The sequence below is a fragment of the Onychostruthus taczanowskii genome, unplaced genomic scaffold (genome assembly GCF_017590055.1).
Source record: "Onychostruthus taczanowskii isolate IOZ18803 unplaced genomic scaffold, ASM1759005v1 scaffold19, whole genome shotgun sequence".
Lineage (NCBI taxonomy): Eukaryota > Metazoa > Chordata > Aves > Passeriformes > Passeridae > Onychostruthus > Onychostruthus taczanowskii.
Window position 1 is genome coordinate 6,539,332 of NW_024499128.1, and position 17,898 is coordinate 6,557,229.

The 17,898-nt window shown below is 41.7% G+C and overlaps 3 protein-coding genes across 5 annotated transcripts in view; 2 read left to right on the top strand and 1 right to left on the bottom strand.

The window, feature by feature from the left end:
• The first annotated feature begins 512 nt into the window (after nucleotides 1-512).
• Nucleotides 513-12,003, top strand: LOC121334418 (cytochrome b-c1 complex subunit 2, mitochondrial). Of its 2 annotated transcripts, none has more exons than XM_041401560.1 (14): nucleotides 513-668; nucleotides 2,555-2,647; nucleotides 2,772-2,921; nucleotides 3,358-3,422; nucleotides 4,381-4,437; nucleotides 4,765-4,889; nucleotides 6,258-6,355; nucleotides 6,779-6,836; nucleotides 7,065-7,160; nucleotides 8,018-8,217; nucleotides 8,490-8,570; nucleotides 9,141-9,217; nucleotides 10,759-10,912; nucleotides 11,756-12,003. In XM_041401560.1, exons 1-14 carry the CDS (start codon nucleotides 633-635, stop codon nucleotides 11,837-11,839), a joined length of 1,374 nt encoding a protein of 457 aa, XP_041257494.1. In that variant the 5' UTR covers nucleotides 513-632; the 3' UTR covers nucleotides 11,840-12,003. The 2 variants fall into 2 exon arrangements, with proteins under 2 accessions (XP_041257494.1, XP_041257495.1); XM_041401561.1 differs by having other exon boundaries at nucleotides 556-668; nucleotides 2,558-2,647.
• Nucleotides 12,004-12,135: 132 nt separating this feature from the next.
• PDZD9 (PDZ domain containing 9) lies at nucleotides 12,136-17,407 on the bottom strand. Its single transcript, XM_041401564.1, has 4 exons — nucleotides 17,230-17,407; nucleotides 16,654-16,749; nucleotides 15,808-15,984; nucleotides 12,136-12,819 (listed from the first exon to the last, which is right to left on the bottom strand). Exons 1-4 carry the CDS (start codon nucleotides 17,306-17,308, stop codon nucleotides 12,815-12,817), a joined length of 357 nt encoding a protein of 118 aa, XP_041257498.1. The 5' UTR covers nucleotides 17,309-17,407; the 3' UTR covers nucleotides 12,136-12,814.
• Nucleotides 17,408-17,537: 130 nt separating this feature from the next.
• Nucleotides 17,538-17,898, top strand: part of MOSMO (modulator of smoothened) — a 30,150-nt gene continuing 29,789 nt past the window's right edge. For both annotated transcript variants that reach the window (XR_005952460.1, XM_041401870.1), the window contains exon 1: nucleotides 17,538-17,781. Coding sequence is in view for 1 of the 2 variants with exons in the window: in XM_041401870.1 (XP_041257804.1) it covers nucleotides 17,676-17,781 (106 nt within the window). In the remaining variant the exon portion in view is untranslated. The remainder of the gene's footprint in view (nucleotides 17,782-17,898) is intronic.

Sequence of the window (17,898 nt, forward strand, 5' to 3'; positions counted from 1 at the left end):
CGCCGCGGAACCGCCCCGCCGGTGCCGGCTCCGCCTCCGCGCCCCACGCCCCTCACGGGCGCGGCGGACACCGCGATGTCCGCGCTGAAATCGTGCTCCAGGGCGGCTCCGGCATTGCCGTACCCGCGGGCACCGCCGCTGTCCCGCCTCACCCAGACAGCACTCAGCGGGAAGGCGGCTGCGAACTCCACGGAATGGCCCTGACCCAGATTGGGCACAGCCACGCTGGGATCCCGCGTCCTGAGGGATAGCCCGAAGGACAGCCGCCAGCGGCACTCTGCGCCTCGAGGCATGGCCCCGAGGGCCATTCCGGGGGAACATTCCCGGCGGACATTCGCGGGGGCACATTCCCGGGGCACATTCCCGGGGCACCGTCGGCGCCGGGACCCCGCGCCCCGCAGGGTGTCACGGCCCGCTGTGCCCGGGAGGGGGCGACACCCCGCGCAGGTGCGCAGCCCGCTGTGCCCGCGCGGTGGCGCTGTTGCCGCCCGGCGCGCCACCCGCCGGAGCAGTCGAGTTCGGGATGCGCTCGCTGGAAGGTCAGCGCTGCGCGGGGCGTGCCGGGAAGGCGGGGTCTTCCTCCGGGACAGCCATCTTGTCCTGGCCGGGGCCGAGCCGAGGGGCGCGGGACGATGAAGGGGTTCCCGGTGGCCGCGCGTTCCCTCTCGGTGAGCGGGATCCGGGCGCGTCGTGCGCGGTGCGGGAGAGGCGCAGCTGGCGGTGACAGCCGCTGTCTGGGCCCGGGGGCTGCGGGCGATCCTGACCGCGGCCAGCCCGGGGCGGTGAGCCGGGCAGGGGGCGGCGGGCGGCGGCCGTGGCAGCGGGGATGCCGGGCTGCCCGCGGGGTCGGCGTGGGCGCCAGAGCCGGGGCCACGGCGGCTGAAGGTCAGACAGGCCGCGGGCCGGGCCCGGAGCGCCCCGCGGTGAGCGGTGCCCCGGGCTTTGCCAGAGCCGCCCCGGCAGCGCCCGACGGGGCACGGAGAGAAGGGAGGTGAGGGGATCCCGCCGGGCTGGAGAAGCTTCAGCTGCCTGAGACAAGGTGGTGCCCTTGGCGTTAGCGCGTCCTGGAGGCCGGGAGGGGCAGGGGGCTCGTCCTGCCCGAAGGCTCTGGCGGAGCGGGCGGGCAGCTGGGCAGAACCTGTGCTGGATGGCCGCTGGAAATGCGCTCCGGTGGCATGGAGAATGACTTCTGAGTGACAGCGTGTGAGTCAGTCTTAGATATGCAGTAATAGTTCAAAAATAAGCAGACTTTAGAGTTTAAAACTAGGTGTCTTACCAAGCCCTTGGTGCGGGAGGAAAGGAGTTTTTCCTAGATTCATACAATGAACAGTCTTTGGTAAAGCAGTGGGAATTACATCACTGGCATCCGTGCAGCCGAGTGCAATGGTGTTTCTGTCACTCGGTTTTCACCTTGGATGGGAATTAAGTTATTTTCTGACGTGAAAACAAGAGTAATATGTAAATTTACTAGTATAAGCAACTTCTAAAGTGGGTGGAAAGTAATAGCATTTCAGATTTGAAACCAGTAGTCTTGTCATTTCTGTTGCCAGCTGCTGAATGCAGGGCTCTTGTGGTATTCTTTCATGTGAAAGGACTGCTTCTGGTTATTAAAATCCTAGAATCATGGGATGGTTTGAGTTGGAAGGGACATTAGAGATCATGTCATTCCAGCCCCCTGCCATGGGCAGGGACATCTTACACTAGACCAGGTTGTTCCAGGCCCTATCCAACCTGGCCTTGAAGACTTCAAGGGATGAGGCATCCAGAAATTCTCAACATGTTGAGGACAACAACAACCTCACAGGGAAGAATTTCTTCCTAAAATCTAATGTAACTCTCTGACAATTTGAAATGATTCCCCCTTGTTCTGTCACTATCTGCCAGTGTATAAAGTCCCTCTCTGTCACTTTTAAGAGCCCTTTAAGGTACACAAGGCTGGAGTGAGCTCTCCCTGGAGCCTTCTCTTCTCCAGGCTGGACTCCCCCAGCTCTCTCAGCCTGTCTGTGTAGCAGGTGCTCCTTTGATCACCTTCATGACCTCCTCTGGACCTATTTTAAGAAGTCCAAACTGCAGTCTGGGGCCTTGCCTACATGTCCTCTTTGCATGCAGCAGTCAGTGCAGACAGGTCGGAACTCTGAGGTGACTCTTCAGGAGCTGAACTGCCTACCCCTGAGGAGTTCAAAGTTACCTCTGAGGTGTTGTGCTGCATGTGTGGGTTGGTGTGGCTCTCGGTTCAGTGCCTTGCTCTGCAGGTGTCCTACAGACTGTGTGGGATGGAGAGGGATACCCACTGCACAGCTGTAAAGAGAGGAGGGGAGGAAAGATTCCTTACAGTGCTATTTCTTGAAATTCCAGAGAACTTGAGCAAGGTAGCATAGGTTCTGACTGATATAAAAAATAATCAGAGGAATTACAAGGCAATCACTGTTTTTACTCCAGTGTTTGAAGTCCTTCATTGTATTTCTACTTTAAAGTCAGAATCTTTTTCAGTATGTAAGGAATGTACGTGATGAACTAATTGAGGAAATCCATTCTCTTATGCTTTCTCCTCCAGAAGAGATTTTACTCACTTAAAGTAGCTCCTAAAGTGTCATCCTCAGCAACTGCAGCAAAAGTGAAATTATCTCCAGAGTCTCGGGATCTTGAGGTCAGTATAAAAATACAGGTTGTTTTTTTCCCCTTTTAAATTTATTTTTTACAACTCGGTCAGAGCAGAGCTGTGATAGTACTTCCACTGAATGAAAACAAAGGTTTTTTTCTTTTTAATACAGATCACAAAATTACCAAATGGCTTAATTATTGCATCTCTGGAAAACTTTTCTCCAGCTTCAAGAATTGGTGTGTTTATTAAAACAGGCAGCAGATATGAAACCACCAGTAACCTGGGAACTACTCACCTGCTTCGTCTTGCATCTAATTTGGTAGGTGTTTATTACCTTTGTTATTATGTTGACAGTAGGTGAAATGGTCAAAGGTTTATTATTGCAAAAATCAATGGTATGGTAAAATTTAGTGTAAGAGATCTTATGAAGTGGAGAACAATGTACAGTGGTACTTGGTTATGTGGTTCAGTGCAGGAGAAATGATACTGCACCCTGGAAGATGGGAAGGAATACTCATTTATAATTGTGCTTTCCTCTGGGGTCTTAAACTAGGAATATATAGTATATCTGTATTCAAATATACACATAACTAATTCTACTTAAGCTGCAGTAATAATTAGTTCAGGTGGTTGAGCCAAACTCAGTTTTGTGCATGTGTGGAATATTTCTGAGTAATTTCTCTTACTGCTCAACTCACTATCTGGGTTTTAAATAGCTAGAATTGTAAGTTGCCCTTTTTTTGTTTGTTTAATAGACTACTAAAGGAGCTTCCTCCTTCCGGATCACTCGTGGCATTGAAGCTGTTGGGGGCAGCCTGAGGTTTGTACCCACATAGAAAGATAATCTGTGTTGCTGAGATGCAAAGGAGCTCTAGGACTGAAGGAAACATTAGACAATAAGCACATATGTGTAGGTGGATAAGCTCAGCGTGGTACTTGAATAGTGAATATTGTTAAAGAAGATCTTGTGCTTTCTGTTCTGTTAAGCTTCAAGGATGAGCTCATGGTTTGTATCTTAGAAACACCTTTCAGTAAACAGAATATAAATATTGTGCACATGGAAGAAATATGATTTTTCTAGGAGCCTAATTTTCTTTCTGCCTTTGCAGACTTTGAGAATAACTTTCCTAAAGTCAGTAGATTGCTTTTTCTTCCTCCATCTTTTGTGAATAGATTGCAACCTTGGAAGCAGTACAGACAGTAGTTAGCTTTAGTGACATGAGGGTTTTAAGCCTGGAAAACAAGACTAAGAGGAGTAAAAGAGAGGTCTCACTATACCTGCTTTCTTTCAGTGTATCTTGAAATCATACAGAAAGGTTTTTTTATCTATTTGGTTAAAAATAGTGGTTTATGACTCTACGCTTTTTCTGGTCCTGTCAGTAACAGATATGTTGAAGGAGAAGGACAGGATCACTATGTTTTCTGCCCAAAAAGAGGAATTTCTAAATTGCTTTGTTTAATACATATGCCCTTTTTTTTTTTTCATGTTTTGCTATTCAACCTTATTTGCTGTTTTACTTTGAATTACTGTGGCATCTTAAATTCTGATGGTCACAAGACACTTATGTAACTTGAATATTATTACTTGAATACTGAAGATGTGAGTTTTAATTAAGTCTGTTTCTGCTCTGTATGTGTTTAAACAGTCATCCCAGACAGATTTAAGGATAAGTAGTTACTCCAGTCTGTATCTTGATTAATTTGATCAACAGGGAGTACGTGTGAAAATGCACTTCTGTGTTCTTTGCTGAAATGGATTTTGTTTTTTTCTCTTGTAGCGTGCACGCAACAAGAGAGAAAATGGCTTACTCTGTTGAGTGTCTGCGAGACCATGTGTAGGTATCTGGATGGGCTATGAAGGGAATTACTGCCTTCTTTAACACTGTTGGGTAGTGAAGACGTCATTTTACAGGGTGGGAGGAATGTCTATTCTCATGCTTTTGTAATAAATAAATTACTATATTAATATTCAACTTCTGTGTCATGTTACTCAGCATACAAATGCTACAGAATTGAATTATCCTACTTTGTACAGCAGTGCTGATAATTACTCTGGTTTGAGTGATGTGTTTTGTTGCTTACAGATTAATTTGAATTGCTTTCAACTGCAGAAGAAGCACGTGTTACTTGTGTTTAATGCCTTTGTAACTTTCTTTATTTAGTGATACGGTAATGGAATATCTCCTGAATGTTACCACAGCACCAGAGTTCAGACCATGGGAAGTAGCTGCTCTTCAGCCTCAATTAAAAGTTGATAAAACAATTGCACGTCAGAATCCTCAAGTCGGTAAGTGTATTTTTTTCTCCACTGTATTCACTCTGCAAGAGTTCCTTCAAAATACAAAAAAAAAAAGTGGAAAAAAATAGTTTCCATTTTGCTCTGTCACATGAACATTGAATTTTTCAGTTATTGATAGGTATGGTCTTCCTGGTGTTATGGAACTTTTCTTAATACACCAGTTTTTCCAGCCTGTGGTAACATGTAGCAAGTGACATGCTGAAGACATCTTACACCATTCTCCTTGACAGCTTCCATTTTTAATTCTTTTCGAGTACAACCAAAGAATGTGCAAGTCATAAGTGTTGTTGGCATTGTATTTGCAGAAGCTTGTGTTCTGAAAACCATATTTAGGTATTACTCATTGGTGTGAAAATGGTATCCTGCAAAAGACTTCTTGAATTTGTATGGTTATTTTGGTATAAAAACAATATGTATTTTCATCACACTGAAAATTCAAGCTTTTGGATTGTAAATTTAGATTTCTGTGTTTAAGGGAAAACAAAGAGGAAACACAACACAAAGTCTCAGTCAGATCAAGCCTATTCCAGTGTATCTTGTGTTATTAATTCATCATCCAAGATCACCCAGGTAGTTCTACTCAATAAACAATAATTTGTACCACTCTGAAGCATGTGTACCTTTGTAACCCGTTGAAGGTGACAGTGTAATGTTGGAAAAATCTCTGGCTCATACTGAAGTGCTACTATTTTTTAAAATTAGTCATAATCTTTTTTTTTTAACTTATATCAACTGCAGGTTGGTTTTCATAGTAATGTAATATTTTCAGTTAGTTATGTTCAGAAACAGAACTATAAAGAAAGGAATCTTTCTCTTGAGGAAAAAGTGTGAGCAAATACAAGGAGAATATCAAAACAGGAATTACTAGAATGCTATTAGAGTGCAAAAATACTAATGAGAAGGGAATTGAAGACACTAGCATCCTTCATCTGAGCAGGGAGATAGATGAGACACCTCACAAAGCTACAAATAGTATTCTAGAGAGCCTGTTTTTTCTCAAGAGCAAGGGATGCCTACAGGGAAGATGATAATTAATAGGATTGTGCTCGGTCTTCTTCTAACACTGATTGCATTTATAGCTTGCTGTTGGAGCCAAAAAGTGTTGAGCACATATAAGTTATTTTATATATAAGTTTGTTTTGGTTACTTTTTAATAAGATAAAGAACAGAAGGCCTCTGGCCAGATTGCTCCAGCCCAAGGATCTGGAAGCTTCCCTATGAATTGGATTATTCCAGACCTGCTTTTGCAAATTGTGTGGTCCCTAAAGTGGACCACAGCTCCTTCATTTAATTTCTTTCATAACCTTCATTACATGTGGGTCTTGTGTTAATTATCTGAAAATTTGTTCCTCTCAGGTGTGCTGGAGAACTTGCATGCTGCAGCTTATAAAAATGCTCTGGCAAACCCCTTGTATTGTCCAGACTACAGAGTTGGAAAAATTACTCCTGAGCAGGTAGGGTTCTTTGTATTGTGCTATATATCTATCCTACTGTCAGGAATAGGTGGTGACACTTGTGAGACAAAATTAATTTAGTATATATACAGTCAGTATTTACTGCCTTATTAATCTGGTATTGAAATAATTTATTTCCATGCAACTTTGAATACTGGGTACAGAACTGATATTTGCATTTAAAAAGATGGTTAATGTCAGTGGCTTTCTGTTGACAGTAAGGCTGTCAATGAAATGCAGGTGTTCTTGTATAAAAGGGTTATGTAATTGTCTTTGGGAAAAGCAAAAAAATCACATTCTATAGACGGTTTCTTTTGGAAGCTTTGGAATTTGCTTTAAGAAGTATAAGGGGCTATGTCAGAAACACACATGATTTTTTGTTCTTTAAACAAAATACCCTAAAATGTGAATTTACTGTTGCAGCTTCACAATTTTGTACAGAACAATTTCACCAGTTCAAGAATGGCTCTCGTAGGAATAGGTATGTATGTTCCTGAATGAACACTGCAGGTCATATGGGAGAACTGCAGGAGAAATTGGAGTTCTCCATAGAAGTAAACTGTTCCCATAGTTAACTGCTGTAGCTTTTCAATGTCATTGCATTACTTGGAGTATGTAGAAGTAAACTGTTCCCATAGGCTTCACTTTTATTTAACTGCTGTAGCTTTTCAATGTCATTGCATTACTTGGAGTAACTGTTGTATTGCAGGTATAAAGCACTCTACCTTAAAGCAAGTTGCAGAGCAATTCCTAAATATCCGAAGTGGATCTGGTTCTCCTGGTGCAAAGGCTGTTTATAGAGGGGGTAAGGATGTTTCCTGTATCTATTCTGAGTGACTGATTATCTGTTTATAAATGTAGTAGTATTCAAAGTTACAACTGAAAACTATATAGTTGCACTAAATGCTGGGCATTGGAAGTGACAGTTCAGATGCATATTCCATTTAAATAAGCAGAAGATTCCACCATGGAAGGTTCTGAGATAAAACTGAACCCAGCTCTTCAACAAAGTTTTACCTGGGACATAATTTTTTCTATAAAGTGAAAAACAAGCTGCCAAATGGTTTCTCTTAGTTTTGGTAAGATTCCTGTATGAGTAGGATAAGGGCTGTCAGGAAGTGAAGGTAGGATTACTATTTAGGGAAGATGTGTTAAATATTGTAAATCAAAGCAATGCTTAGCTCTTTCAGAGCAGTGTCTTGCACCATTACCAACAGCTATTGTTTATTTGGAGAATTAGATATCTGTCTCTGTAAAGACATGAAGGGGAAGACGAAAGTTTCCAGCATTTCATATTTGACTGGAATAACTTCAGTTTCTATAAGTCAGCATAAATATTGCCATGAACAGAAGGTACACTATTTTCTGGGTATTTGTTATATGGAGACTCTTGAGTTTTATCATCCCACACTGTGGATGGTTTAGGGTCAGGTTCAAATAAGGCATACTAAGGTACTGGGTTTTGTGCTAGCAAGAAAAATTTTTAATGTAAAGGACTTTTTAAAATTACCCTCAGCCTCATACTGCCTTCCTAAGGGGACAGGCAGTAACTTCAGGCCTTGCTCTTCTCCTGTTAAAGGGAAATGTTTCTTTTCCATGACTGTGAATGTACAGTAGTTTCTAATTGAACACTGTATTACCTTTTTTCTGTTGTATTTCTAGGAGAAATCAGGAAACAGACTGGTGATAGCCTTGTCCATGCTGCTATTGTTGCAGAAGGAGCTATTGTTGGGAGCCCAGAAGCAAATGCCTTCAGTGTTCTTCAGTATGTTTTAGGTGCTGGGCCCCTTGTCAAGAGGGGAAGCAGTGTTACCAGCAAATTGGCCCAGGGTGTTGCTAAAGCAACCAGCCAGCCATTTGATGTAAGTTCAAAGGATTACTGTATTCTGATTTTTAAGTAAAATGTGTATTATCTTTGAGAGGTAACTACCTTCAGCTAGAATCTTAATTGGTTCGTTCTTGCACACATTACAGTGTATCAGGGAAGGGCTTCCAGTCTGATCTTTTCTCAGCACAGATGGAGTTTAGCTTCTTGAATTACAATATTGTAGACCCTAATAGTAATTACTTTCCAATGCTTGATGCTGAATTACAGTGATACTTAAAACAGTTAACGATAATGTTTGTTTTGCAGGTTTCTGCATTTAATGTTAATTACTCTGATTCTGGGCTCTTTGGGATTTATACCATATCCCAGGCTCCAAATGCTAGGGAGGTGAGTTGCTGATTATAATTTAAGCATTAACAACATAGTCTTCAAAGTAGTGTTTTGATTTGAGATAGTGACTGATTCATCTTATTAAAAAAAAAAAAGGAAATATATATGATTTACTATATAAGAATGCTGCAAATTCAGTTATGACTTATCTCTGTAAGCTGGGAATGAGACTTGCTTTGTGGGAAGGACAGATACATAATATGAACTTAAGTTAATAAAATGCTTTGAATTGCTGACTGTAATTGCTGATATACATTTGTAAGCCAAAGTATGTAATGAAGAACATTCTGTCTCTTGAAGCTGGCAGAACTGAGCACTTACATGAAAATGTGAGACTGTATAAATTAATGCTGTAGTGCAGTTTAAATCCACCCTGGTTTTTGTGCATTTTTGGGCTCATTACAGTGTTTTTAGTTTTTTTATATAACTGCTCAGAATTGTGTTCAGGCAGACAATCCTGACATTGTCAGCTGCTCTTCCCTTGAAGTTTCCAAGATACCAGGTAATAGAAGTAACATGTTGAAATTTGATGCGGGAAGAAATCTTAAATGGTTTCATTTTCCCCAGGTCATTAAAGCTGCTTTGAACCAGGTAAAGGCAGTTGCTCAGGGCGGTGTCACTGATGCTGATGTCACAACAGCAAAGTAAGTGTGTAAAGAATTCTCATGTGTGTAAAGGGAATTTTCTTAACACACAGCCACTTGTGAAACATGCAGACTATTCTGTACAGCAGGGCTTGTCCTGTAATTATTTCCATGGGGAGGTACTCACAGTCCTGCATTAAAACTGAGCCCCTGTCAATATTCTTTTTGAAAGCTGTACTGATTTTCCAGTAGAGTCATTTCCTAATAAAAACTTGTAAGAGAAGCATTAATATTTTCTGAAGACTGTTTCAATGTAAGAAATTAGCAAGTGTCAGCATGCTGTCATTTTCATCATACTCTGTAGTATCAAGATGTATTTGAATTAGAATCCCAAATTGCATTATTTAGGTAATTCCCTTTACAGTTACACTGAGCAATTCCCAAAACAATTATAATAAGCAATCTGTGCCATCTTCAAAGAAAAAGAGTAATGAGGGTCTGCAAGTGTAAAGCACTGAATTAGTGATGGTACACCAAGTGCTGGAAATAAATGCCCCTAGGAATATTTGGGGGAGGGGGTCTCCAAGTAGTGCTAAACTGCATTGAGCTTTTAAAGCTGCAGTTGTACAAAAAAACAACATAGTACAGACTAAAGTAGCAAAATGAAATATTGTCTGTTGCATGTATAAAATAAAAGATTCCATGTACAGCATAGTTACACAAAATACAACAGCCTAGACAGGATTGCTTCTGCCTTAGTCACTAGTAGATAAATGGTGAATTCTGGACTTCTTATACTGGGCATTATTTGTTTTGTGTGTTGTGGATTCTGTGGGTTTTTTTGTTCCTTTTTAACAAAGCTGCCTAGCATTAGGGAGTTACGTGCAGTGCTGCTGTGGCTAGCTTTCTTTTTTTCTGGAGTTCCCTTTCTGGAATGGCTTCATACATTTCCTATATTCCTCTTTTTCCTTTATTGACCAAAAAAAAAAAAATAACACCAGAAAACCCAAACCCAGTCAGTTCTGTTTGCAGAGTCTGGCAAGTCAATCAGAAGTACCAAGCTACTTCATAATGAGCTATTGGGATAAATAATTTTCTATCTTTTTGTCTTCAAAATAGAAGGACTGGCTTACACAAATAAGGTTTTCATATGTAGCAGTGATTCTGCACAAAACACAAGAACCAAACTCTTTTAACAAAACATGGAACTATTACAGGAGGAGCCTGGGCATTTACATTCACTGCTTGTCACTTAGGACAAAATTGCTCTGCATGCATCTGTTCCTGATGAGAAGATTAGATTTAAACAATAGTTTGTCTAACTGCATTAGTTACCTCAAATGGAAACAAATCCTGAGCTAGAGATCTTCTGACTGTGTGGGAAGACAGTAGGTGTTAAAGTACCTGTCATTTTCATGCTTGGACTGTTTGTGGTGCCTCTTTCCTAACCACAGAATGCTTCCCTATTAGAAAAGGAAAACCTTTCAAAATGGAATCTTGAAGTTAAAAGGACCAAAACCTCATTGTATTTATGGGGTGGTAGGGAAGGTAATAGCAGGGCTTACAAGCTTGCTCATTCTTGATGCTTTCTTTGATGGCAGAAATCAGCTGAAAGCCAACTATTTGATGTCAGTGGAGACCTCAAAAGGGTTGCTGAATGAAATTGGCTCTGAGTCCCTGGTTTCTGGCACTCACACAGCCCCATCTGCTGCTGCTCAAAAAATCGACTCTGTAGCCACTGCTGATGTTGTGAATGTAAGTATGTGTCAGCATCCACAGGTGTTCCTTAATCACTGTGTCAGGTTTTTTATGGAAAACTGATGCTCATTTCTGTGTGTTTATAAACACACACATATTCTGTCTTTAAAAATAGAAAAGGCAGCTCATTTACAAATCCCAGCTGGGTATCTTTTGATGTCTTTACTTACTTTATTAACAGCAGACTCTTGAATACACTGTAAAACTAGTGTAGCTGGGAATTATGTAAAATTCTCATCTTCTGAAATTTACCAGAACTGCCAACTAATAGTCATGGAAAACTTCATATTAGTTCCAGGTCAGGTGATTCTGTGTCAAGGTTTTTAGGATTCCTGAGTCTAGAATAATGGGTGTTTAATAAAACAATTAAGCTTTCAGTGATAAATTGATGTAACTTTGTTGCTGCTGCACATTATCTTGTTGCTTATATGTGAAGCTAATTTCTAAAAATCTTTTCATAAAGAAAAATTCTGAGATCTAAAATTTGTTTTTTCACAGTCATTGCTTATTTGTATTGCAGCAACTAGCAACAGCTTTAGTAGTAATGAGATACACTGTATTTTATGGTGTAATAATTATTCTAGGAATAACCATTTTTAGAGTTCATGCCTTTTATATCCAACTGTATCTGCCATTTCCATTCACATTATCAAGTAATGAGCAGCTGCATTAGAAGCAATTAGATTTATAGAGCAAAAGGAGGATTGTTTACATGATGGTCTATTATAGTCGTGCCAAGATTTGTTCTTTGTTTTAGTAACTTGAAGCTGATGCTATGAGTAGCATCAACTCTGTTGTAGTGAATATTTCCTCATGTCCACTTTGCTGATTTATTTTCAGGCTGCAAAGAAGTTCCTCAGTGGGAAGAAATCAATGGCAGCTTCTGGGGATTTGGGAAATACTCCTTTTCTTGATGAGTTGTAAAAACAAATCTGGGATGGATTTGATTCAAGATGGACCTGAGCTCTAAGTCACTTATGTTCTAAATGAATTACTACTAACTTGTTATTTATGAATTCAGTTCTTTCAGAAAGTTAATCTGGAGCAATTGTGGGCTTGCACTCATCAAATAAAGTGCTGAGTTCATACATTTTGTGTAGAAGTTTTTTTCACTGCAAATGGTATATAAAAGGCTGATAAATCTGGCTCTGTACAGTGGAGGCAAAAACCACAGTGCAAAAACAAGATGAGTTTTGGTCCATGTAAAAAATGTAATTATGTAAAAAATGATCACCACAATGAAGGCAAATGCAGTAATTACCACTGGTTATCCATGTATTCTTGTATATTCAGGAGGAGTTCTTGATACATTGTCTACCATCCTTACATGAATTAAGTAGGAGACTTGCCTTCAAACAAAGCTTGCAGTTCCTACTTGTCTGGGACTAGCAGAGGTTTTGTTTCTCCGTGACTTCTCCACAAGTAGCACTGGAAGAAATCTTTGAGGGGATTAGCCATATATAGCTAATACAGAATTTGAAATCTCATAGGACATAAATGTTTTGAAGTCTAGGCATATATTAAAAGCAAACAGATACATCATAAGAAATGTAGGGTTTGAAGAAGCCAAGTTTTGAGCTGTTCTGAAGCAGAGCCAAGTCTTACAGACAGGATGCATGTGATACAGAAGGGCAGGAGGAAGAGGTCTCAGCATGAAGGAGGTCAAACACCACTGGCCTGGAACCAGGATTGCACAATGCCCCAGCAGCATTGTGGAGTACAGCATCACACTGTGCCTAGTCCAGGGTCTGGCCTGTATCAGATATTTGCCAAATTCTGGATATTGCTGGTAACATGAGTGAACTCACCACAGTAACTGTGAAGATTTATACTGAAAAGCATCCAAGCATCCACCATCACTACTGGACCCAGTGTCATCTTCATCCTCTGTGTTTTCACTCATACTGCAAAGACACAACATGCAGTAATTCCCATAGGCATTTAGTTAGCTATTTATGGGATCTTCATTTTTTTTCAAATGCTTGTTCTAAAGCCAGGTTCTTCAATTCTGAAGCTCCTCTAGTATCAAATATTCTATTGTCCATTGTCCCTTGTATACTCTTTCCTTTGGTCTTTCTCTTTGCTCAGTCAACAGAAAAGCAAGCTCTTCTTTTCCTGCCCTTTCAGCATAGTAAATGATTTATTTAAACATAAAGGTTTAATATTTTGGAAAGCCCCTTGCTGTGTGAGCTTCCTTTCTGCTGTTCTAGCCTAATTATCTCATTTTAATACTTGTGTTCCTTCACCTACCTCTGAGGTTTATTTCTGTTAAAACTCTGTGCCTCAGGAAAACTTGGAACTGCCTCATAACCCATCTAGATTAATTCTACTGCCTGTATGGAGCCCCCTTATCACTGAGAGCCAGGTATTCTTAAAAGCTGTTTGCCGTGGCTCTCATGGAAAGTGCTTTTTTTTTTTTTTTCCCTGTTTAATTTTAAAAGTCCTAATCTTTAATCACTGTTGGGAGTTCAACTGATTAAGAAACAAATAAGCTTTGTACAAGATTGTAGCAAGAGCTCCATCTTGGTATCATCAGCTGATTGTAAGTGTCTTGCTGTGTTTTTCACACTAATGTCCATCACAAATGGGCACAGCCTCTGACATCAGGGGTTTTATTGCCAGCCAGAATTTATGCTCACAGAGGAGGCAGGGAAGGACCTTACAAGACATTGTCAGGGGTAGCCAGAGGTTAAGCAGGAGGTGCCCGCAGGAGCTGAGGCATTCCAGCAGTAAACACCCACTGAAGATTTTTCTGGAGATAAAAATCTTTCTTACACCATTGAAGGTGTTTTGAGGAGACACACGTATCACACAGCCCTGTTTCTTCTTGCTGTCATGGAGAATAGGACATGCATGCCTCCGTGCTAGTTTGGTGAGTAAATGCAGGATTTTAAGACATCAGTACCTCCCACTAGCTCTCTTAATTTCTGCCTCCTCCTAAAGTCAGCAGAGTGGCACCAGCTTGTTCACACTACAAGCAGTAATAAAACTGTTCCTTTGGGTTCCAGTTGGAAACTTTTCAGATTATACTCATCTTAATCAGATGAGGGAAAAAAAAGTCCATAAAGATAAAATCTAATTCACTGTAAGAAAAGCTTCTAAGTAGTGCATTTGTGCACTTTACTTTTCTTAAGCCCCATACTCTGTGCATTGGTATTAATGCCAAAATTAGTGTGCTGCTTGTGTTGTCATTAAGAGATGGAGCTTCTACAAAATACTACATTTTTTGCAAAATTTTACAGCTTTGGTCCTAAACAAGTAAGTCCATCCTAAACATGACTTGAACATATTCAGCTGTTTGGTAGGGGGTTTTTTGCATGGGGCATGTGCTGAGTTAGATCCAGGTGCTTCAATTGAACACATTCAGCTGTTTGGTAGGGTTTTTTTTTTGCATGGGGCATGTGCTGAGTTAGATCCAGGTGCTTCATCAAGTATGCTCAACTTGTTTCTTTTGGCTCCAAAAACTAAGATCAGCTACAAAGGAACAATGTTTGTTACAAGTACTCAATCCTCTTTACACCCTTTTGTACTTTCTCCAGTAAATCAAACACATCATGTGCTGTAAATAATTTGAATTCTTGTTGCCTTTATTGAAAACGCTTTTGAAGCTTGCCTTCTTCAAATTGTTGCAAATAAAACCACTTATTTTCACTGATGCATATTCTTAATATTCAATTATTAGTATTCTAATTATAGGTGGAGAAAAAAACCCAAAAAAGCCATCAAACCCAAACAAACCAACAACCAAATCAGTATCATATTTATACTTCTGCATATCAAAGGAGTTTTTTCAGGGAATGGATGAATGCTATCACATCCTAAGAAAATAATAATAAAAAAGTATTTCATTCAAATTTATGCTCCAGATTTTTCCACTGATTTTTATACTCAAAAGTGTAAAGCCTTTTTCCTAAGAAAAGGCTAAGAACTCCACTTGATGCATTTTATTTCATCAAGCAAGTAGATATTTCTTCCTGGTACTTGCAATTCTGAAGAAAGGACTGCCCAAACTATAAAGGCACTGCTAGGAAAATTGTTCTAATTTAAAGATATGCATTTTCACTGTACAGCCAGTAAATTTCTAAATTACTTCATTACGCTCCAGTCTTCACTTCATAGATTTCAATGTTAAGAGACAATTTCATGCTGGGAATTACCAAAGCACACTATCATCCCTGAACTGCAGTCCATGAGTTTAATGTAATTGGGCTGGGGACCCATGTGAAGCACTCACATTTACAGAGCTTTCAATTTCAAGTTTATTACAGGTGTCAGATGTTCCACAAGAAACCTTTAATAACTGGTAATAGTCTGCTAGTTCTGATACGGTTCGTTTCAGGTTGAAAACATTTAGGAAATGAACACCTGTGTGGATTGTTAAAGCACAGAGATTAGTCTATTGCCACTTTGTAACTACTCTGTGTAATAAAGAGAAATAAAAAGCAAACAATAAGGCAAATTAATTTCAAGCCTTGTGAGAATTTGTGTTACTTGTAGAATGAAATTACTTGAACAATATTGCACTGAATAAAGAATGGTATTATTCAAGTCTAGTTGCTACATAAAGGTAATAGTCAAAATATTTTTTTGAAAAAATCTGGTGAATAGAAAATCTGTTTTTGCTGGAGAACAATGTATAGGCTTAAATCTTGATCTGATTATGGAACAGTCACCACAGCAGCTATTTTAAGATCACAGGTATTTCATCACAGTGGAATGCTGGCACTGAGCTTTATACAGTTTGTGCTAGTTTCTTTTCTCTGTAATTTTGAACTGAGTTTCTTTTGATCTCTGTAAGTGTAAATAAATCAGAGACAGGCTCAAAGCATAAATGCAGAACAAGGATATCTTCAATGCAATTAAATTTTAATATCACTACTAGTTCTTTTTACCTGGTTTCAGCTTTCCATCATTAACTGCAGAGCTTTTTTCAACAAGGCTTGTTATCTGGAGATACGGCCCACCTTGTACCATTGTGAGGGCTAATCCTTGTTCATCCATCCCAATCTCTGCCATCAATGCTGCAATCTGGGTGTGCTGAGAGAAGTTTTTCAGTGCTGTCAACAGCCCTTTGAAAAGTGAAAGGAAAACTTTACTAGCTGAAAGTGTGATATCATTCTTCAATAAAAGGTTTAAGGAGACATTTGAGAAGGTGCTGTCTCCATTCTTAAGTATCCAAACAGTTAAGCCTCTCATCCTTAGTTACTTCCTTAGGCTGGCATTGTGTGCTGTTGCTGCCAAAAGACTACATAAGCTTACTTTCTGCAAATAAATACACAGAAAGTAGTTTTTACTTAGAAACTTATTTCTCTAAAAGTCACACATTTTGCCAAGAGAAGGAGCAACAGTGCTGTTACTTAAGTATTCATTACTAGCAGCTATATATTCGGGGAAGGTAGGGAACAGGGCACAAAATAACAGAACAGAGGAGTTTCCCTCTACTAAGGACTTCAAGAAAATACAGCATGCCTATAGCAAATGGATTCTTTCAAATCACTATTTCTTCCATGCACCAATTTTTTCTGGTTTAGAGGGAATAATTCCAGCTATTTTTCATCAAAAGCCTTACAATTTTCTCCACCCTTAAGAAAATTTGTCAAGTATAGGCGATTTCTATGGGAGTTAAGTACAGGGCTTGTCCTCCAAATAACAAATCCTACTGATTGCTGTTGAACACTTTAAGATTACTGATATCTCCATTTTGTTTGTACAGTCTGCCATCTATGTAAAATACTTACATAAAAATAAACAGCACAGGCAGTCACCCCCTTGGCTTCCCAGTGTGTTCCACATAGACCAGTTGTGCTGCTCTGGAAAAAACAGGTGGGTGTTCACTGTTGGAAGGAGAAAAATGGAAACTATTAGATATTTTCCAAGTACCTGTAGATGTGGGGGCTGTTTGGTTCATTTACTTCAACATTCCCGTACCAGAATGACAGTATCGAAGGCACAGAGCTATTGTGGCCAAACCGGGCTGGTTTCCCACATTTGGTGCATTGTTCATTTTCTGGCTACGGATTCTCACAGTTCTGTATGGCTGAGTCCATTAAAAAGCATGCCATCAAAAATGGCTGTATTTGGGTGAGATTTCCAGTCACAATTAATTAGATTTCCTTCCAAAGCCAGGGCACAGACACAACGCTGTGTAGCGCTTCTGAGGGGCTCCACAGCCGTCAAACCTCAGTCCCTCCGCGTCCCCTGTTCCCATCAGTGCTACAGAAGCAGCTCTGGAATTTCAGCTCATGCCCAGCCTTGCAAGGATAAAGAGCAGGGACTCGAGAAACAGAAAACAGTTTTTTGTGGTGAACACAGACCTGTGATCGTTCTCCAGCTCTTGGTACTGACCAAGAGGCTCATCCTCGTTCCAAAACACCTCTGGGGACCGCGATGCATGAGAGCCACGAAGGACGAGGATGCAGGGAAGTGTTGGGGCTCCCGGGCCCGGGGCAGGTGGGCACCAGGCCCGGCGGGGTCCCGGGCACCGCCCGCCCCTCACGGCAGCCCCGCCCTGGGCACCGCCCGCCCCACCCTCGCCAAGTGCCCCGCCCCCTGACCAGGCCACACCCACCGGCGGCGCTCGAGCGGCCGCCGCCCCCCCGCCCGCCGGGTTCGCTTCCGGCGCCGTCCGGGGTCCGTTCCTGCCGCCGCCGCCGAGCGCGGCGCGGGGCCCATGGAGCCGCGGCCGTGAGGCGCCCCCGGCCCGGGCCCGCTGCGGGAGCCGGGCGGAGGCCGGAGCCGGGTGCCGCCGGAGCCGGAGGAGATGGACAAACTGACCATCATCTCAGGATGCCTCTTCCTGGCTGCCGACATCTTCGCCATCGCCAGCCTGGCGAACCCGGACTGGATCAACACCGGCGAGTCCGCGGGTGAGGGCGGCCGGCGGCGGGACCCGGCAGCTGGCCGGGAGAGGGCTCCGGCGGCGCCCGGGGGGCTGTGGGCGGGCGGGGCGCGCGGCTGCCCTCAGGCGCCCCAGGGAGCCCAGC

Excerpts from the sequence above, each read along its gene's own strand:
- LOC121334418 (XM_041401560.1), top strand. The coding sequence starts at position 633 with ATGAAGGGGTTCCCGGTGGCCGCGCGTTCCCTCTCG. Across the intron at positions 2,922-3,357 it reads TTCGTCTTGCATCTAATTTG|ACTACTAAAGGAGCTTCCTC; the intron begins GTAGGTGTTTAT and ends TTTGTTTAATAG. Across the intron at positions 4,890-6,257 it reads ACGTCAGAATCCTCAAGTCG|GTGTGCTGGAGAACTTGCAT; the intron begins GTAAGTGTATTT and ends TGTTCCTCTCAG.
- PDZD9 (XM_041401564.1), bottom strand. The coding sequence starts at position 17,308 with ATGCATCGCGGTCCCCAGAGGTGTTTTGGAACGAGGATGAGCCTCTTG. Across the intron at positions 16,750-17,229 it reads GAGCTGGAGAACGATCACAG|TGAACACCCACCTGTTTTTT; the intron begins GTCTGTGTTCAC and ends TCCTTCCAACAG. Across the intron at positions 15,985-16,653 it reads CCTGTGCTGTTTATTTTTAT|GGCTGTTGACAGCACTGAAA; the intron begins GTAAGTATTTTA and ends CACTTTTCAAAG.